Raw genomic sequence first — 22,431 nt, forward strand, 5'->3', positions numbered from 1 at the left:
TGCGGTATCAGCCTTGTGTCAGCCTCTGGATGGTTTTCTATAGGTAGATCAGACACTGGTGTTGCAAACATTGCCTATCCCCTCATGCTCATGCATTCCAGTGGATATGGCTGGGCATTGCTGAGCGGGCTGTTTATGTTCCTCCAAGGTCTTTATTTCAGTGAGGGCTACCAGGTGATTGTCAGAGGGCTACTGAACGCTTATCAGAGGGTCGGGGCTCAAGGCCGGCAAAAAAAAAGCTGGGTGATGGAGAGACAAGTGATAGTTTTCCGTTAAGATTTTGGCCCCAATCCAACTGACTCCTGTGCTACTTGGTCTAAAATATTCTCTGCGATTCCAGAAAAGGTTAAAATTGTCAATAAAGTTCATCCCAACTGAAGAGCATTTCCAGTGGTTTAAACTGAATAGTCTGGTAAAAACAAAGCCGCCCTACGCTGGGAGTGGATCACTTATGAAAATTGGTATTCCAAGCTCATAGGACAGAAAAAAAGTTCCTTGAAATCTTCTCAGACCTACATTCTGTTCTTTGTAAATGTAATTTGCTCCAACATGCACAATGATGCGTTTGATAGTTTTATATTTTGACTATATTTCTGCAAGTCTGTTTTTTGTCTCAGACACAGATGCATTTGGAAGACAGCATACAATCATCCTTTCTCCATCTATATGTCTCACAGCAGAGTCACCTAGAACAAGGATTGTGGGATGAACAGTTGCTGAGTGCTGCTTCTTGTCTGTGCACATCATTATTGGAGTCTGCTACTTGGGAAATTCCCCTCTTATGTCTCGGAGACATTCAAATCTGTTTGATAACCTTAGGGGTGGGTTTTCCTTAGAACCCTAATCCTTGTCTCTATTTCTGATACGAGGTATAGATCTGGAAACATATGAATTTACTGGTGTTGAGGTAATTACAGTTCCTTTGTATTTAGTTTTTTGGGCCTGCCACTTTATTTTTGCCAATGTTCTGTACTCACATTTGGCTTTGTTAAGACAATGCATTAATCCACTCTATTTAGCAATGATATCAGCCTGTTGGAGTACATCCTCTGCATTTCCAGCTGTTGTTGCTGTAATCATGAGATGTCTCTTGTGGTTCATCTGTCTTTGGAAGGGCATCGATCTTTGATTCCAAAGTAGAAATCCTGTGTTCAAGCTCAGTACATTTTTCACAGGATTTCCTGGGTCTTCCCATTTTGTTTTAATCCAAGATCACGGTGACTTGCTGTTTAGTTTTCCCCCGTTCACTTGGCTGACTCATGTGAAGCTGTCTTTTTTCAAAACTAACCACTAAAGTTCCAGGATAAAATGAACTGGTTTCCCTATCTTTGTTAACCAAGCTAAGAATTCAATAGATTTCAATCATTTCAGAATAGATAGCAACATATCAGTACTGTACATTATCATGGCAAACCACATTTTCAGTACTTGTATTATTTCTTATATTTTAGGCAGGTCTCTGTGGTTCCTATTTTTCTATGTGTTTTTGTGTTGAAAACAGTCATCTAGCAGGATATAGTAGAACGAATGAATGAATGAATGAATTTGTGTGCATACAGTATATGCCTAATGGAAACAAATATAATTTTACCATTCTACACATACTGTCTATATATGTTTATATTTAGGGTATCTACTATTTACACAACACATTTTAACTCTACTTTCCTGCTAGAACATTTTAAGGAGTAGAGCCTTTGATGACGTCTCTAAACAGGATCTAGTTCTAGTTACTGTGGTCTCAGGTTTAAACCTCATGCACAATTCATTAGCATATCACATCTCTCCTGTCCAACAGTCCTCCTGCTCCAAACCACTTCTTTTTGGGCGACTTTAGTTTTGTGGCCTTTGCCTTTCTTACGGTGATTGTTAGAAAAGAGCATGGAGTAAGACAATTTTTCCAGGACAACTTGAAGACTTGCAATTCGTTTCTGAGTGCGGGAACCTAGGGATTCCGAAGGAACCTCGAGCTTGGATATTTGTATGGTAAGCTGAGGCTGATTCTGTTCTGCTATGGGATCATTCATTTTGGGGTCTGAGCATCGCTGATGAAGTTGTAATCGTATACTTCGAGGCTGCAATGATATATTCAGAGTTTAAGATTCAATATTATAACATTAACTGAGAACAGATTCATTATTGGCTAATATAATGTGAACTCAACTCAACATGATTTTGAAGAAGTGTCAAATCGCTGACATGGTCCTGCATTTCTTAGCAAAGGTCTGCTGTTCACAGGGAATATTGTACTTTTAGTCATTTCAATACAGGAAAACTGTAACTGAATGTGAATCCTGTTTTTTTCAAGTGACTAATTGGGGAGATGATTGAAGTTTCCCATTGCTCAAAGTGTTGGAAGTAGTTGAAGCTGGATTTAGCCTCAGGCAATTTACTTTTGTTTGGTTTGTTTTCCCTTCAGTTAAATTTATTTTAATTTATATCACCTCAAACTCATGATGCTTTCTGGACCTATCACATTATGTCAGTGGCTGAATGTAAAACGCAAACATGTAACATGTAATATTACATATACAATGATTAGACAATGTGTTGTTGTTATTCAGGTGTAACAACCCTCAATTTTTAAGAGCACATTTTTCCCACCAGGCCTGTGAAACAGATACACTCCTATTGATAGATGAAGGTCACCCACTTGAATTATTAAGATCCCTTTTAAGGCCAAATGATTATTGGATAAGTGTAGCAAAACACCTGAAAGCATTATTTATTTACCTTGTGTGTTATTATTGTTTTTAATGTCTCATTAGAATGTGATGCGTTACCAGAGTTTGAAAAAGTAGCACCAATTTGAATTTAAAAAATAAGAGTGTGACAAAGAACTTTGCTGAGTGATATAGAAGGGCCAGCAATTTGACACCCATCAAAATATGTCATGTTAGGATGAGTGGCTTTCTAGAAATTAGATATGGTATGTGATGTCTGTCTTCAAGAGATCCTTTTCACTTAAAGATTTAATAAAGTAGTATAAAGTAACCTCTTCAACAATCTTAAACCATAAACAAAACTATAGTCTTGCTTGAGATGTTATGCAACACACAAGATGCAACACACAAGATGCACACAAGGGATCATTTATAAAACTGGTTTGAAAGAACCATTCTATCATCAATTGCTCATTGTTCTTAGTGACTGTATTAGCTTGAATAGGTGAATGTGTGGACATATAATGCAAAAGAATGCACAGATGTATCTTGTACCTGCACATTTATGAGTTAAAGGATTTATGGCTTCATTTTAGATCTTATGCAAGACAGCATTATGACAGCATTATGATTCTGAGACTGTAATTATGCAAAATACTCTTCACCAGAGTTATAGGAGTGGACAACTCATGGTTTTGATAGAACAGTGACTAGAACATCTTGCTTTGGTCTGAGCACTGATCTCTGTCCCACTGTCCTACCTGTGCCTCCAGAGGTGAAACCAAACTCTTGGTAGCCATGAAGAAAGGAAAGTCAAAGGCACCCAAAGACAAAGGTCAAAATCAAGGTGAGTGCCACAGAAGAGAATTAGGCCTTATATCCATACACTAGTGAATATTGGAATCCTTAGGTGACATACAGACATAAGAAAAAAGTTAACCCTAGTTATCAACACAGTATTTTCAAACAGTGATATGCTCGTGACTATGGTGACATATTTTTGTACTTTGAATATGCTTTTCAATTCGGAAAATAGTGTTCAAACTCCCAAGTTTCTATATGTGATTGTCTCTGTTTTACACATTGCTGTAGTATCACTTTTCAGATTGTATAAATGTTACATCCCATTTCCTTATCTCTGTTCCCTGTGATTCCTAGATGAGCCAGCTGTCCTGGAAACAGAGGACCTGGACCGAAGGTTTGGAGGCGGCCCAGACCCTGACACCATCTCCCTGGCCTCTGTTACTGCGGTAACCACCAATGTATCCAATAAGAGGTGAGAGGAAATCCTACCGCGAACATTCAATTCTGACACTGACAAGTTAAGCATCAACTTCAGTATTCTATCTCCAACACATAAGTAGAAAATAACTTTGATTTGTACAAAATTGTGCAGGTCTAAGCCTGACATAAAGATGGAGCCTGGAGCTGGAAGGCCAATGGACTTCCAAGTAAGTTGTCAGTAACCCCAGATAAAATGCATCACATCTCCTAGTTAGTTAAGGGCTGCATGCCACACTGCTTAGATGCAGACGTTTGCAATGCCACAGTGCCCTCTGCTGGAAATACATTAAAAATAGGTCACACAAGAGGCCTTCACCTATCAGCACTCAGTGTAGGATCTGATAGGATTCCATGTGTACTGAAAGGGGGTCATTTCCAGTAAAGAAAATTCTCAATCAAATAAAACACTCTGTGTTTTTACAGGTGAGTGTTACAGTCATTGAGGCCAGACAGCTGGTGGGCCTCAATATGGACCCAGTGGTCTGTGTGGAGATTGGAGATGACAAGAAATACACATCAATGAAGGAGTCGACCAACTGCCCATACTACAATGAGGTGACCATGACATGAACGATCTTGATATAAAGTGCTTTGATATGCAGTGTGGACTGTTTTGAAATGAAAAAAAAAAAAAGTTGTCAATGTTCAGTCATTAACCATGATCCTCTTTTTCCATTTCTCTTTCAGTACTTTGTATTTGACTTCCATGTCCCTCCTGACCTCATGTTTGATAAGATCCTGAAGGTTTCGGTGAGTCTTCCCGGCTATTGAATGTGTGGCTGAAATGTTATCCTGTTTACCTGTCCGTAAGGCAAACCTAATTTCTTCCCTCAGGTCATTCACTCTAAAAACCTACTGAGAAGTGGCACACTGGTCGGGACTTTTAAAATGGATGTGGGCACGGTATACTCACAGCCTGGTAAGACTGAGAGTGGTACACATTACCGTTGTGACCCCAAGACCCAAGTCAATCTATAAGATTACTACTAAATTAAATGGCTGTGATTTATATATTTTCAGAGCATAACTTTTACCACAAGTGGGCCATCTTGTCTGACCCTGATGACATCACGGCTGGCTGCAAGGGCTATGTGAAGTGTGATGTTGCTGTGGTTGCAAAGGGCGATAACATCAAGACACCCCATAAATCCACTGAAACAGACGAGGATGATATAGAGGGGTAAGGATGAGTGCAGGACTATACACATCTCTAACCAATGCCTCCAACAAAAAACAAACAAACTGCAAATAACACACTAATACAGGGGGCTAACTTCAGGGGTACCAGTGCATGCTAATACAAAATATTAGGTTAAACATAGAAAAAGAGGGGACTGTGATTGGATAAATTGAACTGTATGGCTGCTGGAACACTGTCTGTCTGTCTGTCTGTCTAACCACCTCTGTCAGCTACATGAACATGTAGATAACAAATACATTGTTATTTTTTCTGTCTTTTTCAGGAACCTCCTGCTGCCTGAAGGTGTACCCATGGAGAGACAGTGGGCACGCTACTATGTGAAGATCTACAGGGCCGAGGGGCTGCCTAAGATGAACACCAGCATTATGGCCAATGTGAAAAAGGCCATCATTGGAGAAAACAAAGACCTATTGGATCCATACGTTCAAGTCTTGTTTGCTGGCCAGAAGGTATAACTGTTCATTCATATCACAGAAAGAATTCTAAAAATGATGCATGTGGGATTAAAATGTCTGAAATATGGATATAATCTCATGACAATTTTATCTTGACCATTTCAGGGCAAGACCACTGTGCAGAAAAGCAACTATGAGCCAATATGGAATGAACAAGTCGTCTTCACGGAAATGTTCCCCCCTCTATGCAAGAGAATGAAAGTCCAAATCCGTGACTCAGATAAAGTGAATGATGTGGCTATAGGAACACACTTCATAGACCTTAGAAACATTGCTAATGATGGTGACAAAGGTGAGACTTCTGTTGATTTACTTAAGAGCTGGAAGCAATGTCAATAAAAGACGTCAGACACTGTTGAGTTTAAATTAAACAAGAGGTTTGTAGGAACAGAATATGTTAATTATAGATCATGAGAAATAATTCTTTACTAGACCTTGAAAATGTGTGCGCATCAAGTGAATTGATGAATCTGTTGTGTGTCCAGGCTTTCTTCCAACTCTGGGCCCTGCCTGGGTGAACATGTATGGCTCCACAAGGAACTACAGCTTGATGGATGAGTACCAGGACCTGAACGAGGGCCTAGGAGAGGGGGTATCATTCAGGGCCCGTCTCCTAATCAGCCTGGCTGTAGAGATCCTAGACACAGGCTCCCCAGACGTAATGAGCAACACAGAAGTGCAGGTGGAGGGAGTGCCCAAAATTGCTGAGGTGCATCTTCTCTTCTCTCCTGTCCACCTGTTTCTGAACAACTAAATACAGCAGATGGAAGACATGCTATTGTCATGAGGCTGTGAAAAGTAAATTATTGAGCACCTTTACTTAACAGCAATGCATTATTTAAGCGAGGCTGGGAATAGCAGTCTTTTGTATGGAAGTGAATTAGATATGCACAGGTGATTTGGGAGCTCAGTGGGACGTGGAATTTATAATCCTCATTCAAAATTCTATGTGTGAGATAACACTAAGAGGAAAACAACATTGATACAATTGGCAATTATAGGCCCATTGCAATTAGCAAATTATAACAACACACATATGTGTATTACCTTAGAATATATTTGTGTAGTCTGCTCGTTTGCGATCGATAGCCTACCATCCTTTCACAGTGAAGATTGGAAACGGTGTCTTTCCAGCAGCCACAGGCATTGTGCTATACCGTATCCTGGTTGCAAACATGTTGCAAACTTGCGACTAGGAAACCCCGCAAAAAGCTTTGTATTCTTAACGTCGGTGTAGGCCTATCCCTAGCCCTAGCGATAGGCCTAAGCTTAGCCTTAGCGATATATCGTTGATACCTCGGCGCACAAACTTGCTTCTATTTGGTACAGACGCAGGCCACTGCTGTTGCTGTTTACAGGACTAATTGTTTTGCTAGTTTGCTAGCTCGCTAGTTTCAGACAAGTTAAAGCTTCTAAGGGATAATACGTATTGTTCATACAATCATACAATATACATAAGTTACTTAAATAACTAAGTTGGGTAGGAAAACTGACCCTCTAACTGAATTTTCTTTCCCCCAGAATGCCACTGGAAAGGTCGAGGAATTTTTACTGTATGGGGCCTTCCTTGAAGCCACCATGATTGACAGGAAGATTGGTGATAAGCCAATCACTTTTGAGGTTACCATAGGTCAGCAGTTACAACCTTTCTCTTTTACTCTTTAATATACTTATACATTGCCGTTCAAAAGTTTGGTCAATTGAAATTTCCATTCCACTCTATTATAGACAGAGATCAGTTGCATTGTTTTTTTTTTTTTTTTTTTATCAGGGCAGCAGTTTTCAGATTAAATGATGTGCTTACAAAAGCATTCTCCAATGTTTTCTCAGTTAGCTTTTTAAAATGATATCAGAATAGTAAACAGAATGTGCCTTTGGAACATTGGATGAATAGTTGCTGATAATGGGCATCTGTATATTTATGTAGATATTGAATTAAAGATCAGCCATTTCTTTAACATTAATTATTACAGTACATTTAGCAGACACTTCTTGACCATTAATGATGAAAACAAGGAAATTTCTACGTAACTCCTAACTTTTGAACGGTATAGTGTAGGCCTAAGTGTATGGTCGAAGACATACTAACAAAATCTTAATTTAAACAGGTAACTATGGGAACGAGATAGATGGGATGATAAAGCCCAAGTCACGGAGGAAGAAGAAAGGAGGGGATAGTGATGAAGAGGAGACTGACTTGATCCAGGGCTCCAGTGATGAAGAGATGGAGGATGATGGAGATTTAGTGTCCGTAGCATCCACCCCACCCATGAAACCCCTCATCACAGATAGGTACGGTCAATCATCAAGATGAGAGGCCGGTAAAGACAGAACTTTTATACATTAAATAGAAATGTTATCCACTGATACACAACACTGACATATTTTATGGTTCATGTTTAGGAACTACTTCCATCTGCCGTACTTTGAGAGGAAGCCCTGCATCTATATTAGAAACTGGTGGCAAGATCAGAAGAGACGCCTATACAACTCCAACATCATAGACAACATAGCAGATAAACTGGTCAGTTATTTGCCAGAAACCCATTCTTGCTTTATTGAACTTGTAGAAAGGTTGAAAACTACATAAGTAGCGCACCACATGATAATGGATTATTTTGCTTTGATTTAACAGGAAGAGGGGCTGAATGATGTGCAGGAGGTCATAAAGACAGAGAAGGCCTATCCGGAACGCAGACTGAGAGGAGTCCTGGAGGAGCTCAGCAACGGCTGCAGGTTCAGACAAATCTAACTGTTTCTGTGCACTCTGCATCCAAAGCAGATGCCACCAAGCTCTCACTGACTGACAGCTCTTTTCAATAATGAACAATGTGATTTACTACTGTCAAGCACACTGTTAATTGTCAAAAGCAATTTCTTGGTATCTCCACATTATTGCTGACATATCCTTATCCCACTTTCCCATTCTCCCAATTTAGTCAGTTCCTTAACCTGGCGAATAAGGACCAGAACCAGACAGGAAAGACCAAGCTGGATCGGGAGCGACTGAAATTCTGTATGAGGGAGTTGGTAAGAGTCCTGAAGTAGTTTAGAAGATACAGTATATGAGTCCTCTGTCTACGCTATCAGATGGTACATACATAAATTGAGTATGCTGATTGCAGTCAGTACCTAACAAGCTGTCTGTCTCTCTCTTTGATGTCACATCACAGGAAACCTTGGGTCAGCAGGCCAAGACCATTCGCTCACAGGTGAAGAAGAACACAGTAAAAGACAAGATAAAACTGGTGCAGAACTTCTTGCAAAAGCTTCGCTTCCTGGCAGTAGAGGTAAATTTCCTTAATGAAGAAGTATGCAACTTTCCACTCTCTGAAACATTATTTTACATGTACATTTGTTCATTTAGCAGACACTGTTGTCCAAAGTGATTTACATATGTCAACTTTATAACAAGGGGTTTTATAACACTTGTTCCTGAATTTGGGGTTAAGTGTTTTGCTCAAGGGCACAACGGTGGAATCTGAGAATTGAACCCACAACTTTCAGCTCCTAAACCACTACACTACCACCGCCCCAATTTTCTAAAGAACTAGTATGGATGGATATCAACTTCAAATGAATTTGGCCTATCTTCCAAAAAGCCTATATTTTAAAACTACTTTGGATTAAGTAATTGCACTTCCTTATCACCTACTAAATCACATAGCTAGTATATTATATGTATATTTCCATCTCTTCTGTACTGATCATTGATTTCCATTGCTGTCACAAATAAATTAATATTAACTGGTGTTTAAACTTCTGCATTATATGTTATTAGCCACAACACAGCGTCCCAGACATTTTTATTTGGATGCTGAGTAACAACAAGCGCATTGCCTACGCCCGAGTTCCTTCCAAAGACATCCTTTACTCTCCAGTGGAGGAAGAGAAAGGGAAAGACTGCGCCAAAGTCAAGACCATTTTCCTCAAGGTATGCATCAGGATTTGGGACTTTAGTTTTATCCTCACGTTCCCCCAGTTCATATACCAGTAAACATTTAACTATCAAGACAACTATATACTACTAACTTACCTGCCACTAATCTCTAGATTCTGGACTCATAATGACACAAATATCTCTTTCTTACTCTCTTGCTCCAGCTGCCCGGTAAGAAGAGCTTTGGGCCAGCAGGCTGGACGGTGCAGGCCAAGACTGAGATGTACCTGTGGCTGGGCCTGAGCCGGCAGCGTAGGGATTTCCTGAGCGGTTTGCCCAATGGCTTTGAGGAGGCCAAGGTCTCCACGGGACCTGGCATGCAGACTGCCCCACCCATCAGTCTTATCTATACCAGTAAGCCTCCAGAACCACACCATCCAATGCAACAGAATACCTACAATATTTTATACTTTTTATACACAACCTGAGCAGACCTACATGAACCGTGTTCACTCATACTCAGCTTTCGTTAATGTAATAATACCTTCAAGGGATGAAGGTTAGGGATAACACTTCACAATTGCAGAGGCACACTACCTGTAACAGGGATACAACCACCACCACCACTTGGAGTGGAATTAGAAATAGACATGCTGTTCATAAAACCAAAATCACGGCTTGAAATGACCCAGATCTATAAATGTTCTCCCCCCAGTGAAGCAGGTCTTCCAGCTGAGGGTGCACATGTACCAAGCACGCAGCCTGTTTGCTGCAGACAGCTCTGGCCTTTCTGACCCCTTTGCCAGGGTATTCTTCTCCACACACAGCCAAGTCACAGAGGTAAGTCATACACTCTTACTAGAAACACACATTAAGGGGAATAAAAATGCCTAATTGCCTACAGATGGAACACCCTCAGGAAGCTTCACACTGAATGATCTGTGATCAGTGCTGATTATATGATTGCTCTGCTGTAGGTCCTGAATGAGACTCTCTGTCCAACTTGGGACCAGCTGCTGGTGTTTGATAATGTGGAGCTCTACGGGGAAGCTTGTGAGCTGAGAGACGATCCACCAATCATTGTCATAGAGATCTATGATCAGGATGCTGTGGTATGTTGACATGTTAACACTCGCGCTTGCACAGTATCATTTTAGTATATCTTAATCACATTGTTAGTGCCTTGTTTCTTGCATGCATCTGTTGGTGTTTGTGTAATATAAGCTCTGGGGCGCGTTTTCCAAAACCATAGTTGCTAACCTGTTAGCAACTTTGTTGGTTGGCAATGGGAAACCAACTATGGTTAGCAACTATGGTTTTGGGGAACGCGCCCCTGAATGATATTGTGGTTGAATAGGGCAAGGCAGAGTTCATGGGAAGGACATTTGCTAAGCCCATCACCAAGATGTCAGATGAGTATTATGGACCCCCACGCTTCCCTCCCCAACTGGAGTACTACCAGATCTATAGAGGAAACTGCACTGCTGGTGAAATGCTGGCAGCCTTTGAACTCCTACAGGTGATGCTAATAGGACACACACACATAGACACAAACATAATAGACACAAGCTCATAGACACAAACAAAAACTCACACATTTGTATTGATTAACAATAGAAATTCAAAATAGCTGACTGCTGGTGTGTCTCTTGTAGATTGGTGCTGGTGGAAAGGCGGAGTTGCCTCCTATTGATGGGCCTACTGAGTTGGACCGTGGGCCCATCCTCCCCGTACCTATGGGCATACGCCCTGTCCTCAGCAAGTACCGCATCGAGGTGAGGGGCTAAAGTGGTCACCTGACTGAAGATAATTCAATAATTAATTCCAAGTTTATGTATCTGTGTCATCGCATATTATTATATGCACATACTACAAGCTAAATTGTCACATACCACAGCCAAATTAGAAACTTTGTGGTATAGAAACTCTATGGTGATGAATATCCAGTTTTGTATGGATATGCTCCCCTTCTTCTTGTACACTGTTATATTAACTGTCCTCCTTCTTGGCTACAGGTGCTGTTCTGGGGCCTACGGGACCTGAAGCGGGTGAATTTGGCCCAGGTGGACCGACCAAGAGTGGACATTGAGTGTGCTGGAAAGGGGGTGCAATCTGCCCTTATCCAGAACTACAAGAAGAACCCGAACTTTAGCACCCTTGTCAAGTGGTTTGAAGTGGTAAGCTGTTAAAATGTAGCACTACACTAGACATTCATAGTAGTACAGTGAATAGGTATTTTTGTCACAATATTGGAAAGTCAGAAGAGCATGCAGCATTAATTTTCCACACAGCTCTTACCCACTTGTGCACTTGAAGCACACAGCACTGAGAAAAAGAAAGACAAAGCGTGTTTACAAATACAGGTCTCAAAAGTAGTTATTGTTGTGTCTGAGTGACTTTTTTTTGACATACCAGAGTAACATTCCTGTTTAGTTGTGGCATTCAGAGAACTGAGGAAACAAATTACAGGTGGTGGCTCATTTCACAAAATTCATTCATGCAAAAAAGTGAAATCGAGGGAAATAGAAATACGGTAAGTACACACGGTACGGTTGTGTGTGATCCATTTGGTAATATTGACAAGGCTTTGAGGAGGTTTTGTTCAATTCTGTAATTCTAATTGAATAGGATGTACATACAGTAGGGTTGAGGAAATAGAGAGAAGAGTTGTGATTGCACATGGCTGAGTTGGAGGGACCGTAGACATGCGAACAGAGGCATTGTAGACGGTGGCTACTGTATTTCAGCTTGCCTGCTGACCACAGCCCCTCACTGAGCCTCTACTCCACAGGACCTGCCCGAGAATGAGCTTCTGCACCCTCCGCTCAACATCCGCGTCGTGGACTGCCGTGCCTTCGGCCGCTACACGCTGGTGGGCTCCCAGGCTGTCTCGTCGCTCCGCAAGTTCATCTATCGTGCCACAGACAAGCACGCCAACAACTACTCTACTAATGGTACACCCTGCCCCGCAGAGACAGTGCTTCAGTATATTGGACACTACGGTGTCCTTATTTGTACTATTTTATAATTTAATGAAGAAGGAATTGATATGATTAAGGCCATGATATGAGTTTGGGTGATATTTTTGAAGTAGGCAATATCAGAGGAAATGATGCTCAGATTTTGTAATGTAAGGGCAGAATACTGAGAATCAGGATATTAATCTTCCAGATGAGATTATCTGTAACGCGGAGCCAGAGCCTCCAGTGAAGAAGATGGAGACAGTGGTCAAACTCGACTGTGTACGTTTCTTCCAGTGTGAAACACTCCAAACACCCACTGTCTCATATGTTTGACTTACTACAGTATACAACCAGATAGTTTGCATTTCATTCTGTTTACTCTCTTTTATTAGGGGTCTGATGCAGTGGTCAAGGTTGATATGGTAAGACCTTAACACTTAACATTCTGTCGTTGATGTTGTTGAGTTGTATTTGGTGTTATGGAAGGTTTTATTGGTTCTGAGGTGTAATTTGAGCCACTCTGAAGAAATAGAAATGCTGAAAGGAATGTTAAAAAGGAAAGATGGTTTGAAGGATGGTTTTGTTCTTTTCCTTTACAGCCAGATGATGACAAGAAGGGCAAGAAGAAGAAGAATAAGGGAGGCGAGGTGGAGGAGGAGGAGGTGGACGAGAGCATGCTGGACTGGTGGTCCAAGTACTTCGCCTCCATTGAGACACTGAAGGAGGTGAGGGTGCTGGGTCGCAACAATAATTCTCACTGTTTCACCTGAAACCTCATATGTGGAATTAAGTGAACAAACTCCAGACCTTACATGACTTCATTAAAATACATGACATTTGAGTTCTCTGCCCCCCCTCCTCTCTCTGTCTCTCTCTCTCTCTCTTCGCCCCCCCCTCTCTTTGTCTCTCCCTGTCTTTGGGTGTGCTATCAGATATTAAAGGCCCAGGAGGCTGCTCTGGCGGAAGCTGAGCGTGACGAGGATGCAGATCCACCACCTGAGGGGGGAGGTAACATCACTTACCACGGGACACATTACTCTGCAGAGTCCCATGGCCACTCCAAGCATGGCACCATTTAGTAAATTCAGTTACTAGGGGTTTGGCTTGCATTTTAATAGTAGTCGCATTCTATTATAAATATTCTGCTTTAGGGTGCAATGGATAATGATACAACTACCAAAATATAATAAATATAACTAACATAATATAAACTAAACAGCTTTAATAAAAATTACATTAAATGAGCTTGGACCCACATATGATGTATTCATTTTTGAACCATATTAGCTGTTAGCCTGAGCTCTGAAAAGTCTAAGCTGTTTGTATTTTAACCCCACATTTAAGCATTTTGAGATGTCTTACTCAGACAGCAAACATGTCTATCATTAAGCTGTACCTCAGGTGTCACATTGACCTAAGAGTGAGATTCTTTTAAGATGCAATGACCCAAGGAACCTCTAGACTAACTCTGAAAGCAGAAACTTGATTGAGCTGAAAGTCAATTTATTTGCAGATGCCCTCCCATTACTGCTCTTACCCAAGTCTTTGCATGCTCCCCTATTTAAGCATCAGCAAATATGTTCCCAATAAAATCTCAGCAGGAGTGACTAAATTGACTTTGTAATAGGTGACTTTGAGCAGCCATTTCCCTCTCCTTGTAGCAGTAGTGCTTCTAGAGTATCCCAACTTCTCTCCTAAATCCCATTACTGCATAGAGCGGTAAAATGTGAAAAAGACATGAATGGGGCAATAAACACATAAAAACATAGAGGCCTCTGTTTTACCTCATCTAATTGTGTTCCAATCTAGATGTGCAAAACAGAGGCTCTGGCCCTCCACTCCCACTGGCATGACACACAAGCACATGCCTGCCATGAAAGTTGTCAAAGGAAAGTCTGGTGTAATAAATGAAAGTAAATAAGTTAAATAAAATCATAGAAATGTATTAACAATGAACTAATTAAATTAAAATATATAACTCCACATAACAACAACATGTAAAATAACTAAATAACTATTAATTACATAAAAGGTAATTCAATATTTATTTTAAATAACATTAGTAACAACTTTAGCTTTTAAACATGCTGTATGAGAACAAACAACGTGGAGTATAAGGGATACCTACAGTGTACAGCATAACTAATTACTGAGACCCCTAGTTGTAGAATCCAAAGGGGAATACTTAAAGAAAAGTACATTGCTTGGCAACTTTCATGAAGAGTTCATGTCTGGAGTGCTGTGCCTCCACCTCCCCTCCCTACCCCCCTGCCTCACCCCTGCTCAGAAATCAACCCTGATGAATCTCCTGTAAAAGGAAAGAAAAAAGGGAAGAAGAAGAAGGCGGCAGCAGCGGCGGCGGCAGCAGCGGCGGCAGCTTTGGACGGGCCGGCGGAGAGGAAGCGACCCAGGATCGATGAGCTGAAGGTGAAGGATGCAGAGACTCTTTCAAAAGCTGGCCTGCAACATACCTACCTGGTTGAGAGGCTTAATCACCAGTCACCAGTCTGTTGCTTTTCCCCCAACAGAACATGTCTACTTTGAATGTGCAGCACTATTGTAAATGAAGAGCCAAGTGGACAAATACACTTATTTAACAGAATTGGATAGCATACTGTACATTATTTGACCTGGTTTTTATCTATTCAGCTCATGTGTTGAAACTCTTCTGTATGTATTTCTGTCTCCTTTCATCTCCTCTCACCCTGCTTATGGTCTGACCTCCTCAGGTGTACAACAGGGAGTTAGACCATGAGTTTGACGGCTTTGAGGACTGGCTCCACTCGTTCAACCTGTACAGAGGGAAGGGCGGTGATGATGATGACCAAAACATGCCTGATGAGGACAGACTTGTTGGCAAATTTAAAGTAAAAACAAAAGCTATGGCTAGACGTGAGATCAATGAACAGTAAGAGAGCTTGGTTTAGTTAAATTGTCATTTTTGTTCTGTGACAGGGCTCCTTGTGTATATACAAAGTCCCGATGTCAGATGAGATGTCCAGAGAGGTTGGCTATGATTCAAACATGGGCATGTTCCAGAACATTCCTCAGAACAACCCCATAAACATTTTAGTTCGAGTGTATGTCGTCAGGGTAGGTACAGCAAAGTCAAACAGCAGCATACTGCATACAAATGTCAATACTTTTGTTTATGATTCTTATCCCATCTTTCTTTAGATCACCAATTTTCCTATTTGTACTCTTTCCTTTGAAATATGCCTTGAGATTTGTTTCTAATTTTCCCTTCCTTCCATGTCCTGTCTTTCAGGCTACAGATTTGCATCCAGCTGACATTAATGGGAAGGCAGATCCTTATATAGCTATCAAGCTGGGAAAAACTGAAATCAAAGACAAAGAGAATTACATCTCCAAACAGCTGAACCCTGTGTTTGGAAAGTAAGTCCTAGGCTACCACAAACCTACAGAAAAGACTCACTGTCCATTTCCAGTGACCACTGATGTAAAGACTATAAACTATACACAAAAAACACACTAGAACAGACTTGATGTTCTTCCCTTAGGTCCTTTGACATTGAGGCCACGTTCCCAATGGACTCCTCCTTGACAGTCTCAATCTATGACTGGGATCTAGTCGGCACTGACGACCTCATCGGCGAGACCAAAATCGACCTGGAGAACCGCTACTACAGCAAACACAGAGCAACATGTGGCATTGCCTCAACATACTCCCTGTGAGTTCTCAGTTACTTAAATCAACACCACATAGTGTAGTTCTTTGGGGGTACATTGAACAATGACAAGATGTATAAATACCAGTTCTTACACTGTGTTGCATTGTTGATCTGGTGAATAAGTGTTTGTGGATCTGATTTGCTGCACACTGATGTGTTTGCTACAGATATGGTTACAATGTGTGGAGAGACCCGATGAAGCCCACTCAGATCCTGAGTAAACTCTGCAAGGACGGCAAGGTGGATGGGCCCCACTTTGGCCCCGGGGGAAGGGTGAAGGTGGCCAATCGTGTTTACTTTGGACCAACGGAAATAGAGGATGAAAACGGTGTGTTGATGTAATCAGGGACAAAGTTTATATGCAGAACATCGTTTTTCTGAACTGACTAAAGCTCAGGAATGACTGAGAACTAAATGGTTAATTTTTTGAACATGCCTGAGCTAACTGGTATCAAAAGCCCTGCTAAAACGATCGGCACGAAACTTGGGCGTTGTAATTGATGACCGACTTAACTTCTCTGAGCATATAGCTTCTATTGCAAAATCATGCCGGTTTATGCTTTACAACATTAGGAAGATCAGACCTTATCTGACACAAGATTCCACACAACTTCTTGTTCAGACCATGGTCATCTCTAAGCTGGACTATTGTAATTCACTATTAGCTGGCTTACCCGCTTGTGTAACAAGATCATTACAGCTGATTCAAAATGCTGGAGCACGCCTGGTCTTCAATCAGCCAAAGAGGACACATGTAACTCCTCTCCTAGTTACTCTCCATTGGCTCCCTATAGTAGCCAGAATTAAATTTAAATCTCTCACTTTGGCCTATAGGACACTAACTAGATCTGCTCCTAGTTATTTTAATTCAATAATCAAGCCTTACATCCCCAACCGCCCACTGCGGTCTTCTGGTGAGCGTATGTTGTGTCGACCAGTCATAAAAACTGGGTCTAATTCCAGACTCTTTTCTTCAGTGGTTCCATGTTGGTGGAATGAACTGCCCAGTGCTCTCCGTTCCTGTGGTAGTTTTGGGTCGTTTAAGAGGGGTCTAAAGACATTCCTATTCAACATATACTTAGTTGTTTAAGCGCTTATGTGTTATGGTTTATATAATGTTGTTTTATTTTAATTGGGCTGTTAATTAATTTGACATTATTGTTTATTATTGATATTCTCCTTAATGTAGTCTTAGCATGTTATTGTTTTTATATTATTGATTGAATTGACATTATTGTTTTATTATTGCCTTTCCCCTTTTTTACATTGCTTTTTTTATTAGGCTATTGATTGAATTGATATTATTGTGTACTACAACTATTCTCCTTACTATATTTGACCTAGATTTTAATCTGTTCCCTGTTCATTTTTAAATATTATTATGTTGTTTTGTATTTATATGTCGCTTTGGACAAAGGCGTCTGCTAAATCCATAACCATAACCATAACCATAACCATAACCATAAAAACATGCAATAGCAATAGCCATAGAAAACAATTGTATGATCAGTGGTATATGGTTCACATAGAAATATTGATTAAAAGTATTAAAAGGTCCTCTCTGAATTCACTGAATACTCACTGTTGGACAGGTCTGAAGAAGCAGAGTGATGAGCACCTGGCCCTGACCGTGCTGAAACACTGGGAGGACATGCCACGAGTCGGATGCAAGCTCGTCCCCGAGCACGTGGAGACGCGCCCGCTGCTCAACCCAGACAAGCCCGGCATTGAGCAGGTAACCAGGGCTACCTATGGACTGCTCATGTAAACATGGGCTGCTGGGTTTAGGGCTGCAGTTTGGCCCTGTTCCCAAATGGACTATTAGTATGGATTTACGGCTTAATGTAGAGATAGCATATAGCGGAATGGAGAATTTAAATTTGACTAATATGGATGAGTGTCTGTGTCCCATAGGGCAGGATTGAGATGTGGGTGGACATGTATCCCAAGGATATGGCAGCACCTGGTCCAGCCCTTGATATTTCTCCACGAAAACCAAAGAAGTAAGATACCAACTTGATGATTCTGAATCCCTGATTGATTGATCAATTGATTGAGATCAATTCTGTATACCGGTATAATGACTACCTGCAAAATGTATATCAAAAAGCAAAAGTATACTGATAAGTACATCTATACATGTAAGGTGTACCTGTTCTGCTGAAGATGATGTGTGCCCCCCCCCCCTCCCCCTACAGGTTTGAGTTGAGGGTGATCATCTGGAACACAGATGAAGTTGTTTTGGAAGATGACGACATCTTCACAGGGGAGAAGTCCAGTGACATTTTTGTCAGGGGGTAAAAAGAAATTTGGATATTTGATATTTACTCACATAACGTAACTTAACTGAACTCTGTATGAGTGTTATGCCTTTTTTAGGTGTTTTATGAATGGTCAACAGAACATGTACTGTATGAGGAAAGCTGAAGGTCGATTATTAAGTGCTGGTGTTAACTTACTCTGTGCCAGTTGGCTCAAAGGGCAGCAGGAGGACAAGCAGGACACCGATGTGCATTACCACTCACTGACCGGTGAAGGCAATTTCAACTGGCGGTTTGTCTACCCCTTCGATTACCTGATGGCAGAGGAGAAGATTGTAATCTCCAAGAAGGAGTCCATGTTTGCATGGGATGAAACAGAATACAAGATCCCACCCCGGCTCAACATTCAAGTGTGGGACGCTGATCACTTCTCCGCAGATGACTTCTTGGGTGTGGAGATTAATTTTTTTCCATCATGTGTTCACCACTTTGGATTTTACTGTTTATCTGTCTGAATATTCTCACTGAGAGAGATGAAATTGATAAATTGAAAAAATACTTTCTACAGTATTATGAGTCTCATAATAAGCTTATAATGACCTTATAATTGTGGTCTTCTGTCCTTGGTGGTTCATGTGTTGTTTTGTGGTATGCTAATTGTTGCCATTGAATTCCTAATATTCCCTTAGCTGTGATGGGCATTACGCACAAAGCGAATGCCCACACAACAAATCAACAGACAATAGCAATAACAGGCTGACCTCCCTTACTCCCTTAATTAATGAGCATTAAAATCATAAGAGTGAAACTAAACCTTAATAGGTCATGAGACTTCATAACCTGTCTTCTTAGTCTTATTACTGTAAGATATATGTTGATTTTCATACACAGGGGCAATTGAGCTGGACCTCAACCGATTTGTTCGTGGGGCCAAGACAGCAAAACAATGCAGCCTTGACATGGTTGAGAATGAGCAGGACATGCCAATGGTGTCCATCTTCAAGCAGAAGAGAATCAAGGGCTGGTGGCCATTTTTGGCCCGAGATGAGAATGATGAGCTAGAGATCACGGTATGTGACACTTTAGCTTTATCACTCTTACACACACTAACACTGAACTAAAACATGAGGAAGCAAATCACCATCATAGCAGCCAAATCTACATAGCATGGCTTTCCCTACCAGTATTTTGTAAGTTTGAAGGGTGAGTGTCTGAATTTCTGGGAAATAATTTGACTGAAGCATATGGTGACGGGAAGAATTTAAAGAGAGTTATATTGGGTGTGCACATAAGGAGAGCCTGTGTTCTGTCCCTCAGGGGAAAGTGGAGGCTGAACTGCACCTGGTCACCGGGGAGGAGGCGGAGAAGAGTCCAGTCGGAGAGGGACGCAATGAGCCAGAGCCGCTGGAGAAACCAAAGTAAGCCCCGTCAGGGTCCACTGTCCACCTCACTCTCACAAGGACCAGTCTTCACACCCAGCAGGTCCTCACTCACCAGGTCCACACACCTCATGATAACCCATACCACCTCTCCTTTCCTTAATGAACCCACAGGAAGCAGGGAATTTCTTTCTTCAAATATGGTTTTCTCTGAGCTAGATGTCATCTGCTCAATTTATTGGAACCACAGAAGCGTTTTCTTTTATACATCAGGCCCAGGTTTCAAACTGTGCCTCTCCGACGTTGGTAGAGCTATAATTAAGCAACAGAACGAATTGTGTTACACTACACCCTAAAATGGATTCCTCCCTGCATCATGGAATATTATTAGTCAATTTTGGCAAATGACAATTTTGCGTTCATGGTCCGGATTTTGCAAACATTCACCTTATTTTTATGGTAAGTAGCTGTTACAGGCTCTTGTACTGCATGTATAGGCTTGTACAGTAGTCTTGAATCAAATTATGCTATTAGTCTTATTTTAAATATCAGGCATTCTTTGGAATTGGGACCGGCATCACTTTAAATATCACCAAGTTTCCTTGTACATCCACAAAGCCTCTTAATTAATTTACTGAATTCTGATGAATTCAGCCAACCTCTGCTTGGGACTGCCAGAGGTCTGTCTCTTGCAGCCACCTGCATACATGGCACCTGCTGTACCAATATGAACAGCCTGTTATAATCAGGTTTAACCTAATAGTGCGTGCTTTCACTCAAGGCAGCTTGCACAGAACTATTTACATACATTTTTCAACATTATGCCTTGCCAAAACATACACTCTTAAAAAGAATGTGTTGAAAACAACACAACTTGCATTCTTGCATCTCTGTGTCCAGACAGGAACAACACGGTTTGTGTTGTTTCCAACACATTCTTTTTAAGAGTGTATGAACCCATGACCATGAATGACTGATGAACTGTAGATCAAGTGCATTGTACATCTACCTGTAGAATCTACAGTACAGCACGTTCAGCATGTGAATGATCCAACTAGTGCCTCTAGAGGCCAGTTACTTGAACTTGTAGTTGACAAAAGTAGTAATTTAGTACGTATTAGTCCAAATTCTAATACCATATAAAACCTGTATTATAACATCCACATGATAAGGATCCTTTCTGACTGACTGTGTCTCTGCTTCACCAGTCGTCCAGACACCGCTATGTTGTGGTTCCTCACGCCGCTGAAGGCCATCCGCCACCTGGTCTGTACCCAGTACAAGTGGCTCGTCATCAAGATTGTGGTGGCGCTGCTGGTGTTGGCCATGCTAGGCCTCTTCCTCTACAGCATGCCGGGCTACATGGTGAAGAAGCTGCTGGGAGCTTAAGGACGAGACAGGGAGAGATGCAGAGCATGAGATGAGAAGGAAAGAGCGAGGGCAACTGTCCCATAGTCATACCACCTGTTTTTAATATGATCTTATATATATGAAAACATAATGTAGAGAAATCATGTCAGCAAAGTCAACTTTAACCTCGCTTATTATAAAAAATACACATTTTGATAGGAACTTTTCAACACTCTTTTACATCTAACTTCTATGACTATTTAAACAAATATGTTTTAAGATTTAACTAAGATTACTAAGAAAGATGAACAGTTTACTGAAACAACCTGACACTCTCTAAAGCCCACACTAAAAAAAGATCTAAATTAAAACAATGTTTCCCTTCTTCTTTCAGCAACGAAATTGCCTGCACTTAAAATACATTAGATTTAGATTAGATTTCAAGCTTACCTATAGATTGAACTGTGATTGTGTATTATTTGTATTTATTGATATTTCCCACCTTTTCTCAGAATCAATAAAAGTGTCCGTAATGGTGTCTTTACTGCACAGTGTGCAGTAAATGTGTGCTTTAATTCTGATAATGGGAAAATAAATTAAGAAATAAAATACGTTATCTGTTTCAACATCATACAGAAATAACCCTTGCTTCATAAGACTAAGGCTAATAATGCTTAACTGTCAATTTTACTTCAAATCTAACATCAACTTACAATTCTTGTTGCCTAACCTCTCCTACTAACTCAAACCTAAACCTGCCCCTTAATCTTAACCCCAGACTTTAACCTGATCTTAAACCCTCAACTACAAACACTTCTGAGTCTGTTCAGTACTCAATGTAATTCTGTCTTTACAAATGACTATGTTCCTTTAACCCCAACACCTCGCTTTACTTTCAGTTTAATGCATTGCCATTTTCTTTCCATTGAATCTTAACAAAAGACACTTTTCTAAAAGCTTTTTTTTCCGCAAACTGGAATTCTTAGGCCCAAGGGATGCCTCTAGTGACCATCATGAGGACAAAACACTCTAATAGAGGACGACACCATCAACAGAGTCTGGCTCAAGTGAAAGCCAATCCTACTCTAGTTGACACAAGAGAGTAGTGCTGTTGGTGGAAGACTAGAACAATCTATTGAGAGCAAGTTGTAGACAATAAGAGGGTAGATGCCAAGTAGGATAAACAGGCTATCCGGTAACATATGAGGGGCAAGATGTCCATAAAGACAGGTAGGTTCTGAAGTAACGTCCAGAGCTGAGAAGGTGAGTGATTGGCCTAACCCATGAGAGTGTAGCAGTGCAA

At 40.9% G+C, this 22,431-nt stretch overlaps 1 protein-coding gene across 1 annotated transcript; it reads left to right on the plus strand.

The window, feature by feature from the left end:
* Window positions 1-3,461: 3,461 nt before the first annotated feature.
* On the plus strand, window positions 3,462-21,167 carry LOC143139325 (otoferlin-like). Its single transcript, XM_076299930.1, has 41 exons — window positions 3,462-3,510; window positions 3,822-3,939; window positions 4,060-4,114; window positions 4,371-4,502; window positions 4,635-4,697; window positions 4,782-4,866; window positions 4,968-5,127; window positions 5,411-5,597; window positions 5,709-5,895; window positions 6,089-6,312; window positions 7,125-7,233; window positions 7,712-7,895; window positions 8,007-8,127; window positions 8,239-8,339; window positions 8,543-8,633; window positions 8,777-8,893; window positions 9,385-9,537; window positions 9,708-9,897; window positions 10,199-10,323; window positions 10,461-10,595; window positions 10,841-11,002; window positions 11,139-11,258; window positions 11,499-11,660; window positions 12,275-12,437; window positions 12,655-12,725; window positions 12,839-12,868; window positions 13,046-13,171; window positions 13,379-13,454; window positions 14,734-14,873; window positions 15,176-15,313; window positions 15,402-15,539; window positions 15,715-15,842; window positions 15,968-16,138; window positions 16,306-16,466; window positions 17,731-17,873; window positions 18,053-18,141; window positions 18,337-18,435; window positions 18,608-18,849; window positions 19,291-19,469; window positions 19,717-19,817; window positions 20,987-21,167. Exons 1-41 carry the CDS (start codon window positions 3,462-3,464, stop codon window positions 21,165-21,167), a joined length of 5,406 nt encoding a protein of 1,801 aa, XP_076156045.1.
* Window positions 21,168-22,431: the final 1,264 nt, after the last annotated feature.

Source organism: Alosa pseudoharengus, unplaced genomic scaffold (genome assembly GCF_046254945.1).
Source record: "Alosa pseudoharengus isolate Yale_2024_CS ecotype anadromous, Long Island Sound unplaced genomic scaffold, YU_APseudo_1.1 YU_APseudo_1.1_scf_22, whole genome shotgun sequence".
NCBI classification, from domain to species: domain Eukaryota; kingdom Metazoa; phylum Chordata; class Actinopteri; order Clupeiformes; family Clupeidae; genus Alosa; species Alosa pseudoharengus.

Bases quoted from the DNA above. Each gene is read 5' to 3' on its own strand.
- LOC143139325 (XM_076299930.1), top strand. From the start codon at position 3,462: ATGAAGAAAGGAAAGTCAAAGGCACCCAAAGACAAAGGTCAAAATCAA. The intron at 8,894-9,384 runs GTAAATTTCCTT...ATATGTTATTAG, and splicing joins TTCGCTTCCTGGCAGTAGAG to CCACAACACAGCGTCCCAGA. The intron at 15,314-15,401 runs GTAAAAACAAAA...GTTCTGTGACAG, and splicing joins GACTTGTTGGCAAATTTAAA to GGCTCCTTGTGTATATACAA.